The following is a 22,991-nucleotide window of genomic DNA, read 5'->3' on the forward strand; positions in this document are numbered from 1 at the left end:
CATTCACATGAGACGTTAATCCGGACTCATCTTAATCCAAACGATTTTACTCGAAAAGGTAGAGACCGGATAAACGAGGTTAACGTTGCATTGTGGCGTGTGTAGTGTGATGAAAGGAATCCATGGGTGTTTTTTTAACAAAAAATTCTGTATTCTCTGGTTTGTTAAAAAAAGAAAATTGACCATAATAGATTGAAGACGTTTAGTCAATTTATTTTCATAATTGACTTTTGAGTTTGTATATGTATATTAGCCGAAATATATCCGCGGTGGTAGAGGTATGACATTTACACTGGTCACAGATTGATTGGGTTCGATCCCCGTGTAACAAGTCACGTTCATATCATTGCAACACCTTGAGTTCGTGCGTTGCCGAAAACTTCATGGTGCGGCGTTAAACAATATTCACTCAATCAATCAAACCGACCAATATGTCTTTTTAAACTTTTGATTAAGGTGTATTGCCAACTTTAGTGTTGTTTAGTGGGTCAACTGACACTAGTGCAAATAGTGCGTGAAAATGTCACATCGAATTTGGCGGTTTTCATAGTCGTAACTACACATGTAGAGCAGAAAACCTGCCCTATAGCGGAATACTCACAACACTGTCATTAACATAGCACTATCGTGTTTGGGACTCTCATTGGTCGGCGCTCGCCATCCGCGATTTTGTATTTTGAAAAAATCACTGTCACTTTTTTTAAACTTTGACCATTAGCACGAAGACGTGCCGAGCAATCTGGGGAGGCACTAACAGCTCGCTAGGTAAATAATCTGACCCAAAAATGCGTTTGTTGTATAACAAAAGGGGCATATCTCGCCGCTTCTTTGCCGGCTGTTATAAGGGTCGTAGAAATGACGACCAAAATAATTAGTATGTTGACAAAAATTCTCGGATTTCTCTGTGTTGTGCATTGCGAGTATCTTCGCTCCGTTCAAGGCGTGGTTACGAGAGGACCACTGCCAGCGCTCATATAGACTACGCTCAATCTCTGAAAATATATAATTTTGATAGAAAGAAGCTATTGCATTTGAAGTGAAAAGGAGCCCAGTGAGAATAGATGGGGGGTCCTGAACTTATGGAATATCTAGATCTGCTTCACTTTGGGCTACTGCATTAAAGTAAGGGCTGGCGATTGGGAAAATAATACTGTTGGGGGACCCAGACAGACTAACACTGACACAACACTGTATACTGCTGCATGTTTAATATTCTGACTATCAGTACCGGTAGATTCTAATTAATGTCAGTGTTTGTTGAAAAGCGATTGTTAAGAAAGGTTTGTGAATCTATCTATTGGCTGTCTTTGATGTCGCCAGCCTTTAGTGTCTACATTTCACAACTTTTGAGGTAAATCGAGCATGCTCTTTCTAAGAAGATTTCAAAGAGCGTTACACGGCTCCTCATGCGTTGTTTGATAAGGGTTACAACATTCAAGGCCTTTGGAAAGTTTTCAAAACGTTTTACGGTAGATTTTGCAAATTTGACGTGTCAGTGATAAAATTCATGCAATTCCATATTTTGATTTGTACAACATGTTCACGTGTCTTTCCAGCGGAAAATTGACTTGCCTTTGCATGTGTCTTTTTGCGTATGTCACCAGTGGGCAGGATACACTCACTTTTCGTTAACACCTGGTATCTTGATAATTATAATAATAATAATAGTAATTATTAATAATTATTAATTAATAATAATAGTGATTCATAAACACACGTAGCCATCGTACAGCGAACTCATGATTTTTTTATAATGGAAAGGGTTTTGTCGCTTTTATTAATATCAGGAACTGATAACCGATGACTTGATTATATAATGGACAGCATATGATTTGATTTTTATGATGAACAGCCGATCATTTGGTTTTTATAATGGAAATTGAATTCTGTAATGGACAACCGATAATTTGATTTTTATACTGGGCAACCGAAGACTTCCAGGATATGTGAACTCACTTTCTAAAAGGAAAAAAAATGTTTTAGAGGAACAACATAAGATACGTACCGTTGACTGAGTAACTGATCGTGGTGTGAGACTGAATGACTGTATGCCTGCACAGTCCTGGGCACGCTCGCGTGAATGTTTTTGTCAACATAATCGTACAACCACACAATATAGAATTACGCTAGTCATAGTGCTAAGATCGATTTATGCAGGTGCGCCCATATACGAATTTTAAGCATGTTCCAAACCTTTCCCCCGAAGCCAATGTCTGTGTATGCTTTTTGCGACAAAAAGCCCATGGATCTGTCAAATTTTATTGTTGAAGAACTGAGACAGAATTTACTTTTTTACAATAACATATACACTTTTTGTGTGTGTGTAAATGTCGTATGGGAAGTTGAACTGAAAAATTCGGTGATAGAAAACTTTTTTTTGAAATAGATGCACATAATAGAATCGCTGCAGCTGAATGATAGCACAACGTAAATCAATACTCACTCACTCACTGACAGTAGTAGGATTGGTCAGAAATAAGAAAAGGACAAAATATTAACTTTCTTCGCTGTAACGCAGGAGGTGGGACCTGATATCATTTCAAAGAACAAAACTCTCAAATAGTTTTTTTGAGATCAGTATTGTTTTCGTTTAACGATACAGTCGATCGTTAGTGAAGGTATAATCGGTCAGAGAATGTATACGGTCGGTCAGAGAAAGTATACGGTCGGTCAGAGGTAAATATACGGTCGGTCAGAGAATGTATACGGTCGGTCAGAGAAAGTATACGGTCGGTCAGAGGTAAATATACGGTCGGTCAGATTTAAATATACGGTCGGTCTGAGAAAGTATACGGTCGGTCAGATTTAAATATACGTTCGGTACGAAATAAAAATATGATCGGTGTGTGTAAAGATACGATCGGTCTGGACTGAAAATACTGTCGATCGGTAGTAATGATATGGTCTGTCTGAACTATAAGCACGGTAGGTCGAAAGCAAAAATACGTTATGTACGTAACGATCGAAAGCAAAAATACGTTATGTACGTAAAGATACGCGTGGCAACACAATAATAAACATATATAACCAGCGCAAATGTATGATACGTATGACTACATAGAAGATAGTCAGGTTTGTACACGCTTCAAACTGTAAATCAACGTATGTACCCGTGATGAGACACAATAACACGGTTAAAATGTGTTGTTAATTTCACCCCACACGTGAAGATCCGGGTTAGAATTGATCTTCAGAAGCTTATGCTACGATGTCCATAATGTCAATCACTGGATTGTCTGATCCAGACTCGATCATTTACAGACCGCCGTCACGTAACTGGAATATTGCAGACAAAAAACCAACAAAAAAACACCCATACACTCGCACGCACGCACGCACGCACACAAATAAGAATATAGTAGAAGAAGAACAAAAACAAAAAACCCCAGACTTTTTAACGCCACGTGTCATGTCGATGTGGGGTTATATTGCATGCCAGGTACACTTTTCAGTTATACGTTTATTTCTGGGCTTTTTTGTGCATTTTTTGACGGTTAGGCCATTATAAACAAACAATTTTACTCAAATCTACAAACTACAAATCTACGGCTTTATCAAACCTTACACACCCAAACGTTTGATTGGTATTGCTTATGCAATAAGACAGTAATAGATATGCAGATTCACGAACTTTTACAAAACGTACACTGCCAGACAAAAGAAAGTATACAGCCATGTTTGATGGTGGCTAAACATGACACAAGCAAGAAGTTATTATTCTATGACGATGTAGTTGATACGGGTATCATAGTTGAGTTTCAGCGACTGTTTTCAGCCGAGTAAGGTTTTGATAACGTTTGGTACTATTTGGGTCAAATCCAATTTTTAAGTGTATGCGTTGTTTTGCTCGGCAGTTTATGACACTGTGCGTAGGTATTTGCGTGAAAATGTAATAATAATAACCAGGACCCCACCCCTCATGGCCCTCGGTGGTTATATTTACTCAGTGTCGTATATCCCGCTTTCCCGTACCCCACCCCCGTGATTCGCCGTAACCTGCACACACTGCCACTTGGCAGGTAACTCAGCTTTTACTTTCTCTTTATTATACGTTAACATCCGCCCACAAAAGTGACTCGATAGTTGGAGAAGACTAACTTTGTCTGTCACTACAATGGCAAAATGACAAGGCGTTTCCATGACGTGTGAGCGCGGAACAGCCTATTACCCTAGATGTGTGTACTATAGGTGGCGTTATAACCAACTTAAACGTATCACGCATGCGCGAATGTCAAGTTTATTTTGATACACGAAATGCACCGTTATGTAATAGACAAATCGCGTCGCCTCTGATAATGCAACAGTTTCACAGATCCAGGTCCGCGCCTGTCAAGAGAGCCTTCGAAATTCACGCTGGTGAGCTAGCCCGAGACAACAAAATTGTTCAAGGTCAAGTAGAATTCCACTGATTGTAGTCCTCATTGACTAGGAGCACTTGATGTCTATAATTCTCAATGCTTCAATTTTGCTACAAACTGGAACTAGATAAAACTGAATAATAATATTAATGATAATAATAATAATACCGAAAATGTAAACAGTCAACATTTCTGTCTTGTTCAAGCGGAACTAGCTACAGACTAGTGAAATAAGGACTAGCAGGATCAGGTTTACACTAGTCATCTGGGCTCTGTTCCACAAAGCGATCGTAAGGCTACGACTGTCATAAGTCTATGTTGAGAAACAATCGTCTTAAGGCTACGATCGCTTTGTGGAACGGTGCCCTGGACAAATATTTAAAAAACTCGGATTTCTGTGAGATTGAGTTTACTTCAACAATATTTACCTGTTGTGCTTTGGCCAGTGAAATTGTCAACAGTATATTCAACTACGGGGCATATTTAAATGGTTTTTTTATATTTACCTGTCTTGTTTAAAATAATGGCTGATGCAACTTCAGTGACGGTTTACGTACCGTTGAACTTAATTCCATATCACACATTGCGCATACTGTTAGTTCATTCCTTAATCTTCGTAAATCGGAATTGCTGTAAAGCATGTTACAAATTTAAATTTCAAATTTTTTCTCACCAATGTGTTGGGGGTAAAACATATAAGTTAAAAGGCTTTCATCCGGAAGCAATTAGACAGAAAATGAGGCATGCGCATTAAAGAATGAGACATGCGCAGAGAATGCCGTGGATGTTTGTAGGACGTGTTCGCGGCGACGACGAATAGTGTCGTACCTGGCAATGCGTAGGTCCTTGGCCTACGTCGGAATTCAGAAATTCTCCTAGGCTAGTTTTTTGTCAGGGAATTCCATCTTAACGTGGACGTCTGTCGGGTCAACTAATTGTATTTTGAGCTCCCTTTGAAGTTTGGTGTGACCCGACAACTGCTCGCTTTGTATACACGTTTGGGTTCACCTAGTCCAGTTTATTTTGGTTATTATTCGTAATTAAATATTTGGAAATTGTGCGACTGAAATAGAAATGCAAAAACGTTTTTTTCAAAATTGAAATATATTTTTACTTAAGACTAATCGTGAGCATTTTGTCAACGTACCGATGATAAATTACGTAGAGAATTTAGTTCACGTAGGCGTCTTTGGTGTTGTTTGTTAATAGGGAAAACAATCTGATCAGTGTAGAACCGAGGGACTTTATATAATACACCTGTAAACGTTGCATAAATCTAAATATTTAGATTTGTCATACCTGTACAGGTATGGGTATTAATACAACGCAGTACAACGCTGCACACTATATGTACGTGAGGAAAAGCTTTTAATTATCACGTTTTGATCAGGTCAACCTGCCCTTTGATCAATTTTCTCTGATGGTGATTGTTAGTCGCGTTGCCATTAAGTGTGACCTCTATTCATCGGCATTCTTCATAACACTAGTTCTCAGTCCCAAACAAAAGTGAAAGGAAGGCAAACTTTGAGCAGCCGCCTTGTCTGGGCCTGTGTTAGTATTTACATACTCTGACAGTTGTATCAACTAAATGGCAATTAGTTATACCTATTACCCAATAAACATCCAATGTTTCGGTGCCAGTGTGATTCTATTCGCGTGAAGGTGATGGTGTCAAATTCTTAATCTGTGAAATAGTACAATACAAGTGACGAAACCCGCACCCTCTGGGTTGAGTGTAAAATCGGAACATGGCATCGCACTGGGATAGGAATGCAAGACACAATCCTATGTTTGTCGTTAAAACGAATGCTCTCTAGTCAAGTAAATAGAGCAAATGAAAAGTATAGCGAAATGTCAATTTGCCAGCCGGTTTCCACACATTAAATCTATTGTGGTGAAAACACCTTTCAGGGGGGCTGGAAAGAGGAATAAACCATGAATTAGGCTGCTAAGAGAAATATAAACATTGGCGACATAAACAATTATTCTCCTTTAGACTGAACGTACAATACGGAGATGATTTGCAGCGGACGAGCCACATGGAGTTGTTAGATGAAACAACATCTGTGTTTTGACGTGCTTTAAGGATTTATTGCTAATGAGGGAGCGCGTTTCTTTTCAGTCGTTGTGATAATACTTGACAACGATATTGCAAATACACTTGAAACCTCCCAAAATATTGGCTATCCCATTTCACAAATACGCCAAATATGTTTTTAAAAGAACTCAAACCCCTAATTGGGGCTGATATGAAGACCGCTCGCATACTGTTTCATTGATGTAATGGTGTGTTTGGATATGTTTGAATAAATGACATCGTAAGACGTGAACGGATCAGCTGGGTGCCACGTGGACATGGTATACCTTGGAACATTGCTTACTGAACATACGAACTTCAGATTGATATTTTCCCACTTGACAGCCATAGCGGAATATGGTGGTAGAATGCTTCGTGAAGCCCGATTGGGGGCTGTAACGTGTCTTTATCAGGAACAGCGTTCGAATGTCTTTGGCCGATAACAACACGTCATTGCACTTTCACGTACATCGGGTACATGGCGTCAGTAGTGTACAGTAGATATCCACCCGTCATTGCACTTTCACGTACATCGGGGACATGGCGTCAATAGTGTACAGTAGATATCCACCCGTCTTTGCACTTTCACGTACATCGGGGACATGGCGTCAGTAGTGTACAGTAGATATCCACCCGTCATTGCACTTTCACGTACATCGGGGATATGGCGTCAGTAGTGTACAGTAGATATCCACCCGTCTTTGCACTTACACGTACATCGGGGACATGACGTCAGTAGTGTACAGTAGATATCCACCCGTCTTTGCACTTACACGTACATCGGGGACATGACGTCAGTAGTGTACAATAGATATCCACCCGTCATTGCACTTTCACGTACATCGGGTACATGGCGTCAGTAGTGTACAGTAGATATCCACCCGTCTTTGCACTTACATGTACATCGGGGACATGGCGTCAATAGTGTACAGTAGATATCCACCCGTCATTGCACTTACACGTACATCGGGGACATGGCGTCAATAGTGTACAGTAGATATCCACCCGTCATTGCACTTACACGTACATCGGGGACATGGCGTCACTAGTGTACAGTAGATATCCACCCGTCTTTGCACTTTCACGTACATCGGGGACATGGCGTCAGTAGTGTACAGTAGATATCCACCCGTATTTGCACTTTCACGTACATCGGGGACATGGCGTCAGTAGTGTACAGTAGATATCCACCCGTCTTTGCACTTTCACGTACATCGGGGACATGGCGTCAATAGTGTACAGTAGATATCCACCCGTCTTTGCACTTTCACGTACATCGGGGACATGGCGTCAGTAGTGTACAGTAGATATCCACCCGTCTTTGCACTTTCACGTACATCGGGGACATGGCGTCAGTAGTGTACAGTAGATATCCACCCGTCTTTGCACTTTCACGTACATCGGGGACATGGCGTCAGTAGTGTACAGTAGATATCCACCCGTCTTTGCACTTTCACGTACATCGGGTACATGGCGTCAGTAGTGTACAGTAGATATCCACCCGTCTTTGCACTTTCACGTACATCGGGTACACAACACCACCAGTGCAGATATCCTCCCGTTTTAAGCATGGGCAGGAGTTTTGTTTTGTTTGTTGTTTAACGCCGCACTCAACAATAATCCAGCTATATGACGGCGATCTGTAAATAATCGAGTCTGGACCAGACAATCCAGCGATTGACATCATGAGCATCGATCCACATAATTGGGATACGATGACATGCATCAACCAAGTCAGCTAGCCTGCCGACCCGTTCCCGTCAGTCGCCTCTTACGACAAGCATAGCCGCCTTTTACGGCAAGCATGGGTTGCTGCGGACCTATTCTCCGGACCTTCACGGGTCGCATGGACAGGAGGTGTTTACGTACTTTGATACTTTGAATTACCAATGACCCCGGGCTGGATGAGATCCCAGACACTCCGTGGCTTGTTGACAGCTGAATGGGTCGGGAGGTCAGGCTCCAGGACAAGGCTGATTGTGTGTGTTCGTGTCCCGATGTCATAAACAGTTGCTCATTGTTTCAGTCACTGGCACATACATGATTATGAGTGAGTGAGTGACTGAGTGAGTATGGTTTTACGCCGCCTTTGACAATAATCCAGCAATATCATGGCGGGGGACACCAGAAATGGGCTTCAGACATTGTACCATTTTCGGGAATCGAACTCGGGTCTTCGGCGTGACGAGCGAACGCTTTAACCACTAGGCTACCCGACCGCCCCGACATGATTATGTCACAGGCCGCCGTCCTGTCCAGTCAGGTGTCGACCTGACGTGTGCCCTGTGTAAAACTTGTACATACGAGATTGACACGTGAAGATCCGGTTAGAGAATAGGTCTTGCTTGTCGGAAAAGGCACCTATGCTTGTCGTGAGTGGCGACAAACGGGATCGGGTAATCAGGCTCGCTGACTCGTTGATGCAAGTCATCGATCCAAATTGCGTGGATCGATGCTCATGATATTAATCACTGGATTGTCTTGTCCAGACTCGACTATTTACAGGCATATTGCTGGAATAGTGCTGAGTGCAGCGTTAAACAACAAACCAACAAAAAAAACCGTGTACACATTCACTGTTGGTGTTATTTAGTCTGTTGAGCTTCTCTCATTAGCTGAAGGTCCGTGTAACGTTTGACAAATGATGTTGATTTGTTGTTTCCCAAACCATCTCCCAGTGCGATTAACGACTGTCCCAGGACCAAGAACATTCATTTTTACCTGACCCCAGGGCGACGGAACTGAACCCCCCAAACAGACCAAAAACATTCGGCAAACTGAAAATCTGCTGTCGTCTACACGTCACGTGAAAGAGGCGCGAGATCTCGGGCGAACCGACTTAACTCTACGCCATTTTGGTCTGACTTTTGACCTCCATGTTTAAAGTCTCGTCCAAACACCGCGGGAAGTCACGAAGACGTTAACTTGTGTAAACAGTTAAAGGGGCTACCCGAAACTCCATTTTTCGCCCATCTGTGCTTGCAGACAACCGCTTAGGCCTTCATGGAGAGACTGGAGGGTTAACTTTCAAATAGTTGAAGAATTTCAATTTGAGCATGTTTGAGAAATCTCTTATTGAATGTTGAAATATTCTACGTCACATTCTGTAGATTTTTGCAGTGTTTGCCCTTGACGCAACCGGGTTCGTTGGTGATCTTTCTGGGCGTGCGAGAACGACACATATCCATACGTTATTTGGGTTTACTAGTCCCGTGTACTCGTAATGAACTATCAGACAGTCGTTGGCGTTAAACGTGCGTGTGATCGGCTACCGCGACCTGAGGCTCCCTTTAGGATACATTTGAATGCTTTAAAACACTTTCTGCTCTAAACTCAGAGGTCCAGATAAGCTTTTGGTGTTGTGGGTATTTTACCCATGCATTTTAAAATCATTGGGTATCAGTAATTCAATCTGCGTATTCAAATTTCTGTTACCCACTAGTTTTTACAGATGTGGGTATTTAAGTTAAATATTTAAAAACACTATTCATCTAGTCCCTGCAAACTGGTGTCGTGTGGGTTCGAGAGCTTTATAGGACTCAAAAATACCACGATACTTCCACAAGAAAGTGTGATGGCAAATGATAATGATGTAACTGTCATCGTGGAGTTTGGCAAGGTTGACGGAATGCCCGTTTATAATTCAAAATAAGTTGCTGATTTGCTTATCGAATACGCAGGGTTACTTCACAATATTTTGATGATACGCACAAGTTTTATTTTTTTAGCGTATCTGTAATGTTCGTTGCGTATTTGATACGCTTGGATTATATTTTACTGCGTATTTCTGCATTTCTGATGCGTATTTCACGCAGATACGCAGCTTATCTGGAGCTCTGACTAAACGTGTTTTTCAGAAATGTATTATAATAGTTTGGAAGTTTGATAATTCACACGTATTACTTGGACCTCATGTCGTTCAAAAATTGCTTTATTTGGCTGTTAAACGAAAATTTAAGAAGCCTCTTAAGCTAATATTACCCTACATGGAATGGGTCGATGATTCAGTTCCTCGCACAGGACTATAAAGACAGAAGCTGGACCAAGGATGGTCCTAGGTTCTTGATAGTGGAGTAGAGTCCTTCCTTGACACCGTTGTTCTAAACTGTATCTTTACTCCACATAGGTATTGACATGGATTGACTTCTTTATGTATCTTAGTCAACACATGCTGGTATCGTGGATCAGGGTGTATAGATACGTTTGAAACTTACATTCTGTGTGTAACTATTTAAAAGATTTTTCTTGACGATATTGTGATGGAGATCTGTTTTGGCGTACAGATGGTATTATATTTCATGGGCAGATCGCATTGATATTATTGTTTGTATGAACTTTTAAAAAAGAATAATTGAAATGAAAACAAATATAGGTTTTCTTTACATTCCTTGTCTCGTTTTAAGTAGCCATTTAGAATGCCGGATAAGAGAAATCATATACTCATATTTGATTCAAAATGACAATGGTTTCATTTTTTTTTATTACAAAGTGTATGAAAAAAATGCACCATTGTCAACCGAAATCTTTTATTCATAAAATTTTGTATATAAAAATTCACGTTATTTGCATGCCCACTATTAAAATTACTTCACGCAAGAATAGTTGTTGCTGGCTTTACACCGACCGCAATATGAAACAGGGATGCAATTTAGCACAACACGAAAACAGCCGTACAGGATTGCATTAACATCGGCTTAAATTTCACATTTGGAAATAAAATTGTTTGAACAATGGACGCTTTTGTATATCTGTGATCCTTTGAAGGCATTATACGACAGATAGTATCAGCGGAGTCCCCTGTCCATCCCGACTGCCATGATCCGATTTTTGAGGCAGATGAGACTCCCCCCTGAACTATTTCCAGTAATAAAATGATATCAGTCTGACGCCTGCGCTATATTGCTCCTGTGAGTTGATCGGCTTTGTTTTCAATGACGTTTTGTCGTCACCCAGTTCCGCCGATTAGTATAGAACCATCTCGCGATAGTTTTGCCACCAGGGCGAGAAAACCTACCGACGCTGTTTTATCTATTGTCCATTTCGGGTTTGAGTGACACTTTTTGAAAATGAATGACAGATCGGTTTGATATGTCCGCCATCTCCAATCGGAATCAGTGTAGAGTTTTATAACACCGTCGGCTAGGCGCGACAGACTGTCGGCGGCGCCTGTACTCAGTCGCGAGGAAAACCATATCACACTCGCTGCGGGTACTTTGTATGTACTTAAGATACCAGGTTCAGTATTCATTGAAATATACATGTACACCCCGGAGGAACATGATTTGAACTCAATTGTACTTTGATTGTTAGTTAAACACATTAATTACGACCGGAGGATAGCCGCTTACGATCGTTATCAACTATTTTGGGATTGGAATTTTTCTGTCTCTTGAAAGTTAACTGCTAATTTGATGCCACGCTCTTTACAATGGGGAAGCTGCAGACATTATATTTGCAGTAATAATTTATATAATGCTTAAAAAAATTAGAACATTAAGCATCTTTGGAAGAATATGAATAAAAGTCAAGTAAACAACTTTGAATCGGACAAATCTTTTCAAAAGACAATCAATATTAATGGTGAGACGCTTGTGCAATAAGACGAATTAATGGTGGCCATAGCTCTACAATGAATAGTGAATAGGCATTTACGCCCTTGTCGACAATCTTTCAGCTAGATCACCAATTTTACGAGTAATGCTAAGCTACCTTTCATTATTGCTGTTAATAGGACATATTTTATGGTTTTAGCCAATGCAGAATAAAATGCATATAAAAGTTTGATACAGCTAAACATTTGCTTTATCGAAGCCAATCGAATCCCCACTCTCCCCTTCCATCCTGGGCGGGCTGTGTGAGATAGCCCGTGATTTCGGATGTTTCCAGAAGGCCCTTATAGTCACAATTCTCTCCAGTACAGTTGACGGTGAGCTAGCGCAGTGGTCAAACCGTTCGCTGGTTTGACTCCCCATAAGGGGGACTGGGAATTATCTAGTTTCAATTTGGGACTGACTTTGGGCCATTGAACAGACCCAGATAGATCCCTATTGTTATTGTTAATTATTATTATTATTATTATTATTATTATTATTATTATTATTATCATTATTATTACCATTGCTGCATGTCATCGTATGCCAATTGCGTAGATCGATGCTCATAATGTCAATTACTGCAGTGTCTGGTCCAGACACGATTACTTACAGACCACCGTCATATAGCTGGATTATTGCTGAGTGCGGCGCTAAACAACAAACAAACAAACAAACAAACGAGTAGGATGGCTTGAGACATTTCAAACCACGAATCCTATGTCGGGTCGGCAAATAGCCAATCAATCAACTCATATGAGCTTGGACCCGCACCGTGGTAGTCAATATATGGATAGACATTGACATGGTGACTTAGTTTTATGTATTATGACGCGTTAAGCAATATTTCATCTACAAAGTGGCCAGAATTTATGGGCATCAGTTTCTTTAATATACTGTTATAGTGATGTTTTGGTACGGATCCCCATTCCGTTGTCGAGCAGGACTGCCTGTCACACAGCTCAGTATTCCATCTATTATGTTGGACTCGAATCCGCTTAAACACTAAGTACATATGTTACACGGACCATGACATAATTAGCCAATTGCAATGATTAAATTAAGGAGGTCCAATCTTCGACAACAAAACACAGGGACGAGTCTTTAAGTTCTCAAAGCCTAATCTCTCTGTTTACTGTATTTATAACGTGAAGTTCGGCGAATGCTTGAACCAGTTGCCTACCTCGCCTCTCCTTAGTACCATGGTTGGTTGGTTGGTTTGTTGTTTAACGCCGCACTCAGCAATTTACCAGCTATATGACGGCGGTCTGTAAATAATCTGGATCAGACAATCCAGTGATTAACATCATGAGCATCGATCTACGCAATTGGGATACGATGACAAGCATCAGTCAATTTGGGGTGCCTGTAGTACCATGGTAAATATACTAGGGTGTTTGCGTCTTGCATCACGCCACTTTGAATAATACTTCTGATTTATCACAGCGTGTTAGCTTGATGTGTCAGGAAAGACCGAATTGGGATAGGTCTTAGATGTTTACCACTTTTGTGAGTCCACGAGCATAAGTATGGTGCTGACAAGCCAAGCATCTTATCACAGCGAAAAGGTCATTCAAACCCACATTAGTAGATACCTAAGGAAGATCCGGGGTAGAATACGTCTTCAGCAACCCATGCTTGCCGTTAAGGCGACTATGCTTGTCGTAAGAGGCGACTTACGGTATCGGGTGGTCAGGCTCGCTGACTTGGTTGATGCACGGTCATCGAATCCCAAGGGATCGATGCTCAAGATATCAATCACTGGATTGTCTGGTCCAGACTCGATTATTTTACAGACCGCCGTCATATAGCTGGAATATTGCTGAGTGCGGTGTTTAACAAAAAAAACAACAACCAAAACCAAGATACCTATGGAGACAATTCTTCACAGCAAATTATGGCGCTTTAGGAGTCTGGGTAACCACTGTTCCTTATATTACAATATAATATTGAATATCGTCCTTTTTAGTTTGAAATAGACACGACTAAGATTGATGAAGTGATGGATGTATCTCCTCGTTTATATTCATCTCTCTCATTCTGTTTTTTTAATCTCCAGATTCCTCCGTGGCTATCAAAATCGGGGGTTGTTTCCCTGGTTACGGGATGGTGACAACGCAAAGAGGAACCGTTGCTATGGACCATCTGGCAGTTGGAGACATGGTCCTTGGCGTTGGCAGTGGCGGACAGCTGGAATTTAGTGAGGTGATAACGTTCCTAGATCGCAACATCGGAGAGACAGCTTTGTTTTATACCATAACCACTGAAGATGGACGAACAATTACGCTGACAGCGAAACATTTGATCTACGTGACCCACTCCAACTGTACAGGGAATGTGTTCGACAGTAGCGTCGTAGTGTATGCGGAGACGGTAAAACCAGGCCAGTTTCTTCTGTACGGTAACCATGACGACAACGTGGAATATTTAAAAGCGTCACGTGTTACCATGGTTACATCGAGGACTGAAAGGGGGGTGTATGCACCTCTCACCCATAGCGGAACAATCGTTGTGGATGGCGTATTAGCGTCTTGCTATGCTGTTATCAATAATGCGAACATTGCACATCTTGTTTTTGCGCCTATACGAGGCCTTTATGACTTATCTGCGCACGCGCCGTGGCTAACGCAACTCTCCGACGTAGTGAACACCCCAGATCCGAAGGGTGTTCACCGGTACGCAAAGGTTCTCTATAATTTTGCATCACTCTTCCTCAGCAGGAGTGTTTTATATGTTCCCTGATGTGTGTGTAGATGTGAAAACTTAATCTCAGACAAAGGTTTGTCGACGTAACCCTTGACTGCTGCGACGTCACAATATACCGCTATGAGGTCACAATACCGCCATATGACGTCACAATACCGCTATGAGGTCACAGTACCGCCATATGACGTCACGCCAGAATGCGACTTCTGACAAAATATTGAAAGCGGAGTCGTTTGAAATAGTGCTTTTGACAGACAAGTCATGTTGGTGTGCATATCAGTGCTTTGCTAAATATCGACCCAGATTTGGAGGAAAACACACTCCCATATTTCAAACCCGAAGCCTGCTTGTACGCATGTGATTTTGAAGCTTATATTGACTTCATGTGAATGTCCTATGAGAATAACACAAAACTAAAAGTGACGTCATTGTGACGTCACTGTGTGCTGACATTTTTGACATGACGTCATCAGTGTTTTGATGACACCTGTGTATATCTTTGGATGATGTTTTTTGATCAAATATGTATGTCAATAGATAATAGCAGGACTGTAGCTGGACAATGCATTTTTCATATATTAACATTTTATTTATTTGAAAGCCAAATTTTATACATCATTTCCACTATATTCGGTGTAGATACATTGAGTAGTGTATTTTTGTACAGACTGACATAGAGCATCATGATAAAACACGTTCTCACAAACTACAGTTACACTTGTGTACAGAATGTCGTCAACATATACCATATTTAATTTCATACATCCAACTATCTTAAGCCATGAACTTTCTCTCACGTAAAACATGTGTACCCAGACTAATTCTTAAAAAAGCAAAAGAACAGGGATGACATTTTATCCCTTAAACATTTACTCAGTTCTTATCTCTGGTAGGGTATCATAACAGAAACACCACGTTCGGTTTTGCATTAAATATATTACACTAAATATATCCACAAAGTGAAAACATCACTTAAACAGACCACAGAATAAAAATACACAATGTTGTGTTTAGTAGTTGTTTATTTTCTTTAATTTAACAAAAGCAAAATGCTCAAAGTTTCTAGCAGCAACATTATATAATATAAATTATTTTGCCGTGACTTACAGGTGTGGGAACCACCCTGGTCACTTCTCATCGGCACGTATTTACGACCTGCTCAAGATTAAATATCCTAGACGAGTCGGACGCATGGCTTCCTTCACGCATGTGGTCATATTGTGTCAGACATTGCAATCTAAATTTCGGAGACTTTGCCCTTTTAGCGTGTTTGAGATAATGTTATGAGTGAAGAACTCTTGTTTTAACGAATTCAGTTATCAAAAATTATTTTTAAATGTTTATTTAACGAATATTTGTTTGGAGGACCTTTTAGCAGATTAATCTCCGAATCTTTTCAATGTAAACCAATATTCATGTACGCGGCTGTTTCCTTTCCATTCTGCCTTATCGATCAGGTTGAGATCGGCCGTACCGTGTACATACTCACTAAATGTATTTTCTGATAATCATTTCTGAGCATTTGTCAAAAGCTATACTACCAACATAACCAAGACAGCATTTAATTTTTTGTTATGGTTTACAATCAGAAGGTTATTACGCTTTATCCGTAATTTGAGGTAAATTGTACTCTCGCCTCACCGAATACAGCATAGTGTATTCTGCCTCGTGTAGCTAGATGGGTTTTAGGAAAGCGTTTAGTTTATACTTAGGTATTATTTTCATGAATATATTTGAGTAAGTAGAAGAGCTGAAATACCAAATTAACCGATACAGCATTTTGTGATCTGTTTTTTTCCAATCACTGTTGATTTTTTGTTAATGGAAAAGAATTAACAACAAATATCAAAATGCCCAGGTTTTGAATGAAATCCAGTTTGCTATGTACACTATTTACAAAACACTCCGAAGTGTGAGTGGTGTTCCTATACATACGTTCTTCCTGTGTGTATGTCTTGTCTATTATTTAGCGGTATTCGTTGGTAGTAACCAGCAAGTTATCCCCCTTAACTCTGTATAGATGGCGCCTTGGTACATAGATTCCCTTTCCAAACGACGCACTTTCCATTGAAAATGTGGTAATCGGTTGTGATAGATCGTCCATTCCCACGATAATGTTCGAGAGTGAATGTGTGTGGTATACTGAGTTGTCTCCCTTACATTAGAAAGCTTTCAAGACGTCCTGTTTGTAATTTCGACCTTGTTATCAGTGACACCAAGTACCTGATTCATTTGGCGAAGGAAAATTTGATCGATAAATAAAATACTTCTGAGATGATTTGTCATTAATCTTATTGAAAACGTATTTCATAAATAGATTGTCTTCCTAGGGCATGTCCACTCCAACCAAGGTCACGTTCCTAGCGAAATAACGTCAAAAGACGTGCCAAGATGGAGGCGATCAGTTTCCCTATAGATTAATCGAAGGAAATGGTGTGCAGTCCCAGATACTCTATTCTCTGTTCATCAACTGTGGTACTGGTCATGTCTCCAGCTGTAATGGGATGCTGCGTCGTTCTTGCACTGTTCGCTGTACCATAAGGGATGTGAAAATTAAGGATGTGAGTAGTAACGTGAACAGGATACATAGTGCGTGCAAAAACTCATCACATGTTCATACCATGTATGCTTTTTATAAAAAAAAATCTTTTGTGTTTCAGTAGGCATTGGAAAATCAACCCTTCACACATTGAGCTTATATAGGCGACTTCTTTAAGGGCATTGTACTTAAGCAGTTATTTATTATTTTTAGTATAACAATACATTTTTAGCTAATGTTTTGGAGCCTATTTATTTTTTATTGCTGTTTAATTCTTTTAAACTAAAAAAAGAAGAAAAAAGCAATAAGCAAATATTCTTCCGGTACTTCAACATTTTGTCATTCTGTGAAACCAAAACCATGGCATCGTGAATTTTCTATCGTGTCTTTCAGTGTATCAATGTGTTTGTTTTCTTTTGAGAAAATATGAAGTGAATTAACATGACACTAGCGTGTGCTACTTGTTGTTAGACAGTCCCAAAGGTGTTCTAAAGCTTTTGTCATTCCCGAGTTTCCTACAGTCTACCCGTACAGACAGGCTGGTATGTTGGTCATGCCTGCTATGCATGGGCTAAATTTGTCTCCATTTTTGCCAGCTTTGTGTTTAAACTGTACATTTTCTTTTTTTTCCAGTTTATCAATGTTTTTGACTATCCCAGCAACAGGTTTTGCTCTCCGTGGATTCTATAAGTAAAATATTTATTTCGTTATTGTATATTAATAAATCACTTTTGAAGAAATCTCACGTATGTTTTCAATTGATGAATGAAGCAGTAACGTCATGATCTGTTCGACACTTGCCACCACCAGAAACCTTTCGTATTCCAATCTACAGGACCACGGAGGCGGTCCTATGCTCTAGAGCGTGACATGGATACATGACATTAATATTAACTTACGCTCATCGCTCATCGTGACTTCACAATCGTGTACAATTAATTGTAGTTTTTACATTAAAAATATATGTCAGGTTGTGCATCGCTGAATACCGTCTTGGAGCAAAGCATGGCTGACATTTACGAACGAACGATGTCCCCTTATGTCATGCGTCACATGTTACAGGATTAACAGGTTATAACGTTTACAGGTTACAGGATTAACAGGTTATAACGTTTACAGGTTACAGGATTAACAGGTTATAACGTTTACAGGTTACAGGATTAACAGGTTATAACGTTTACAGGTTACAGGATTAACAGGTTATAACGTTTACAGGTTACAGGATTAACAGGTTATAACGTTTACAGGTTACAGGATTAACAGGTTATGACGTTTACAGGTTACAGGAGTAACAGGTTATAACGTTTACAGGTTACAGGATTAACAGGTTATAACGTTTACAGGTTACAGGATTAACAGGTTATAACGGTTACAGGTTTCAGAACCGCATGTTGGCTATCAGTAGGCACGAAGTCCGTGGAGTTTGGGTATGACCATCGGATAGAACTACTACTGCTTCTACTACCACTACCACTACTTCTACTACTATCACTACTGCTACTTCTGCTGCTGCTTCGACTAATACTACCACTACTACTACTACTACTACTGCTGCTACTACTACTACTGCCAAGATCACTACTTCTACTACTACTGCTGCTGTTGCTGCTGCTACTACTACTACTGCTGCTGTTACTACTGCTTCTACTACTGCTACTACCACTACTACGGCTACATAAGACAAAGGCCACGTGCACCTGTCCGTGTTAACGCTGGTTGAAGCGGTATTCCAGCCATGTGATGCTACGGGCACCAGAAGCGGCTACCCACATGTACCATGTGGGATCAAACTAGGGTCTCCGACGTCGCTACCCTACCACCCCTCTGTGGTAGAGTAGCTTAGTGGCACGCCACGCTGAAGACCCTAGTTTGATCCTATATGGTGTAGAATAGGTCTTCAGCAACCCATGCTTGCCGTAAAAAGCGACTATGCTTGTCGTAAGAGGCGACTTACGGGATCGGGTGGTCAGGCTCGCTGACTTGGTTGATGCATGTCATCAATCCCAATTGCGTGGATCGATGCTCATGACAATCACTGGATTGTCTGGTCCAGACTCGATTATTTACAGACCGCCGTCATACAGCTGGAATATTGCTGTGTGCGGCGTTAAACAACAAACAAACAAACAAATCTATCCGATAGGTAATATTAACGTGCAGCCTACTACATCTGCAGCAGCCGAACAATAGTGTTGATATACGACCAGGAGACCTTTCATGTACTGGGGTTTCTCATCTGAATATTGGCTTTAAATCACAGTTTGACCGAGTGCCGCGTGGCGTGGAGCCCTGTCTGGTAGCCTAGTATTTAACGGTTTGAGTTCGAGGCCCCGTATCGGTATCAAGTCCTGAGTTTTGCTGAAGCTGTGCACACCCTACGCCACACTCCTTAATTCCAGATTGTCGATCACATAATATGGGACATTAGTTTCATCTGTGTCCTTACACTATGATGTATTCAACATAAGTGCAACGTACTTACCCGTACTCTGACCGGCAGCCAGTAGCGTGATGAACTGAAAGAGTGAGTGAGTGAGTATAGCTTTACGCCCTCAGGAGCATCCCAACAATATCAGCTCCGTGACGATCCGGGTTAGAATTGATCTTCAGCAACTCATGCTAGTCGTAAGAGGCGACTAACGGGATCGTGTGGTCAGGCTCGCTGACTTGGTTGATGCATGTCATCGTATCCCAGATGCTCATGATGTCGTTCACTGAATGGTCTGGTCCAGGCTCGATTATTGAGTGAGTGCAGCGTTAAACAACTTACAATCAAAACACAACAAGGACATGGCTGTGCTTCCAAAATGTATCCATATGGCGAACTGTATCCATATGGCGTGAAGAGGAATCATCTTAACCGCTAACCTACCCCACACCACATCAAATACGAACACAATGACTGTGATATTTACGATGACATGTTATTGAAGAATTGTCTGAAATTCCATGTTTGAGAAATAATTCGTTTTGTAATAGAGCCCCCTTTCTGCTGGTACGTTGTGAGTTTTCCCTATGCGACGGCACTAGCTAGACGATGATTCAGTGGTGCTGCAGACGGTCATAAATTGCAGGGGGAGCAAATCTGGACAAACACCGGTCATACGGGACAGTCTCTTCGGGATCAGGAAATAAACTTGCAGTAAGTTAAACGAGGAATCAGCTTGGATCCGGAACTGGAAAAACCTTTCTCGTAATTTTTTTACACTGGTGATAGCTGCTTGACCCAGACTGACATGGGAGAGACGAGTGGTAGCCATATTGATTTTTATAACGCATTTTCTTACCGTATGAAGAAATAAATACTTTCTTCATGTGACCAAATATCTGATAAGGCCACTTATTCGCTGGTTGTGTCCCCTGATACAGGTCAGGGTTGAGTTGTGGCTATCTGGCCAGTGACCTCGTTCAGGGAGGAGTTGTAAAAGCCCCATACAGACACATATAACAGCAGAGAAATGAGAGCCATTATTGATAGCGAGACAACAATTGTAGATAGCATCGAGACGTCAGTGTTTCTAGACGTAGTCGTGTCCCTGGGATTAATAGATTAATAGATTGTATAGGTGTTGACGGAGCCCAGAGAGGGTGCTACGTTATGGCAGCAGAGAAAACAGTGATTTCAGCACCTTGGTATCCTTAGAAGCACATTGGTATCCATGGCAGGACATTGCTACGCTGGCAGTACATTGGTATTACTAGCAGCGCATTGGTGGCACTGGCAACACATTAGTACCCCTGTGAGCAGATTGGTATCACTGGAAGCATATTGGCATCCATGGGAGCTCCTTGGTATCACTGGGGGAAGACTGGTATCCATGGGAGCTCCTTCGTATCACTGGAGGCAGACTGGTATTTAAAGCAAACCATTGCTATCCGTCGGCCATATTGGTATCCCTGTCAGTAAATACGTATCTATGGAAGTAAATTGATATCTTTTGCAGCACAAACCACCATACCACCACTACCACTACTACTACCACGACCACCACTACTACTACTACTACTACTACCACCACCACCACCACCATCTCTACTACTACTACTACTACTTCCACTACCGCCATACCACCACTACTACTACTACTACTACTACTTACACCACCACCACCACTACTACTACTGCGGGCTACTACTATTACTACTACTACTACCACTACTACTACTACTACTACTACTGCAAAGTACCACTTTATCGACAACTGTCATTGCAACTATATATTCTTCTCCTACCACACCCACTGCTACTACAAATACTACTACAACTACCACAACAACCTCATCGGTTTCTGCTACTGCTACTTTCCGTAGCTTTCCTTTACCACTTCCCATTGTATATTTGCACTTTGACATTGATCCATTACAATAACATCATGAATTAATTTCATCGTGTAGGATCAGACAATATCTCTAGACAGGCAGATTACCAATTCAACAGTATAAGATTTTAATTATGACAGAAAAAATGGTTCTAAGAAACTATTTGAAACATGAGAAAATACCCCGACCACAGCCACGGTAGACGGCTGGTAGTCTAGTTGAGCAACACATGAGTGCGTCTACATGCAGAAGGCGATAAATTTCCTACATTCAGCCTTTTCACTGATTTGCTTCAATTCATGGGGAATGATCTCCGAAAATCAGAATGCATCACCATAAAGGGCGCTTAGGGAGCGATATCACAGGCAGTGTTTAGAGCGGACAGACTGCCATTGATTGTGTCTGGTCTAACAAGCGAAGACGCCATTTGAAGTCAACACTTTCTCAACCTCTATACAGTTTCGGATATTGTTCATTCTCTCGCCAAACAGGCTTCATTTGTAAATTACAGAAAATGACTCCCATATAATCGCCCTATTCTGCTTGAGACGACGCGAAGCCTTGTCCGTGGACGTGGCGTGGCCTTGCAGAGTGATTCTCAATAACATAGCCTAACCTTTCCCGATGCCGTTGATGTGCGATGTGTAGATATTATAGGTATTTCATTGGTTGCCGTATATCCAAGATAACAGATTAAGAACCGTTACTTTTCATTGCCGTTGACCATCATTCATCAAACATTGCCATTAAGATTGCAACAATTCTCCAAAATCCCTTGCCAGCCGATTTTTGTCTGCCACTAGACTATGTGAATCGCCCCACATATAAAAGCGGCTGATTACGGTAAGCCCCTTTCATTTTTATACACTCGTTTGCAATTGGATTTTATGATAAGAACTGGCGAAGCACACATCCCGTGGTTAAATGCACATATGGTCACAAAAGGAATTTAACTACAACGCTCTTCGCGGAGAAGGATGAATGTGTGTTGATTGGAGAGCGCCATCGACAACTATGAGTGTGAGGCTGAAGCAGAGAGATGAAGGCTAGTGTGTACGTCTGTAGTAGAAGTTGTAGTAGTAGTGACGTAGTAGTTGCAGAAGTTGTAGTGGTAGTGATGCAGGGGTTGTAGAAGTTGTAGTAGTGGTGTGGGGATTGTAGAAGTTGTAGTAGTGGTGTGGGTATTGTAGAAGTTGTAGTAGTCGTGATATAGGCGTTGTAGAAGTTGTAGTGGTGGTGATGTGGGCATTGTAGAAGTTGTAGTCGTGATGTAGGGGTTGTAGAAGTTGTAGTAGTCCTGATGAAGTGGTTGTAGAAGTTGTAGTAGTCGTGATGTAGGCGTTGTAGAAGTTGTAGTGGTGGTGATGTGGGCATTGTAGAAGTTGTAGTCGTGATGTAGG

The 22,991-nt window shown here is 41.1% G+C and overlaps 1 protein-coding gene across 3 annotated transcripts in view; it reads left to right on the forward strand.

Annotated features, from left to right (window-relative positions):
* LOC139465880 (sonic hedgehog protein-like) overlaps positions 1-17,946 on the forward strand; it is a 154,303-nt gene extending 136,357 nt beyond the window's left edge. For all 3 annotated transcript variants that reach the window (XM_071247851.1, XM_071247853.1, XM_071247852.1), the window contains one exon: positions 14,086-17,946. In XM_071247851.1, the coding sequence (XP_071103952.1) occupies positions 14,086-14,768 (683 nt within the window). In that variant the 3' untranslated portion in view covers positions 14,769-17,946. The remainder of the gene's footprint in view (positions 1-14,085) is intronic.
* Positions 17,947-22,991: the final 5,045 nt, after the last annotated feature.

This window comes from Haliotis cracherodii, unplaced genomic scaffold (assembly GCF_022045235.1).
Source record: "Haliotis cracherodii isolate W230 unplaced genomic scaffold, xgHalCrac1.p SCAF_18, whole genome shotgun sequence".
NCBI lineage: Eukaryota > Metazoa > Mollusca > Gastropoda > Lepetellida > Haliotidae > Haliotis > Haliotis cracherodii.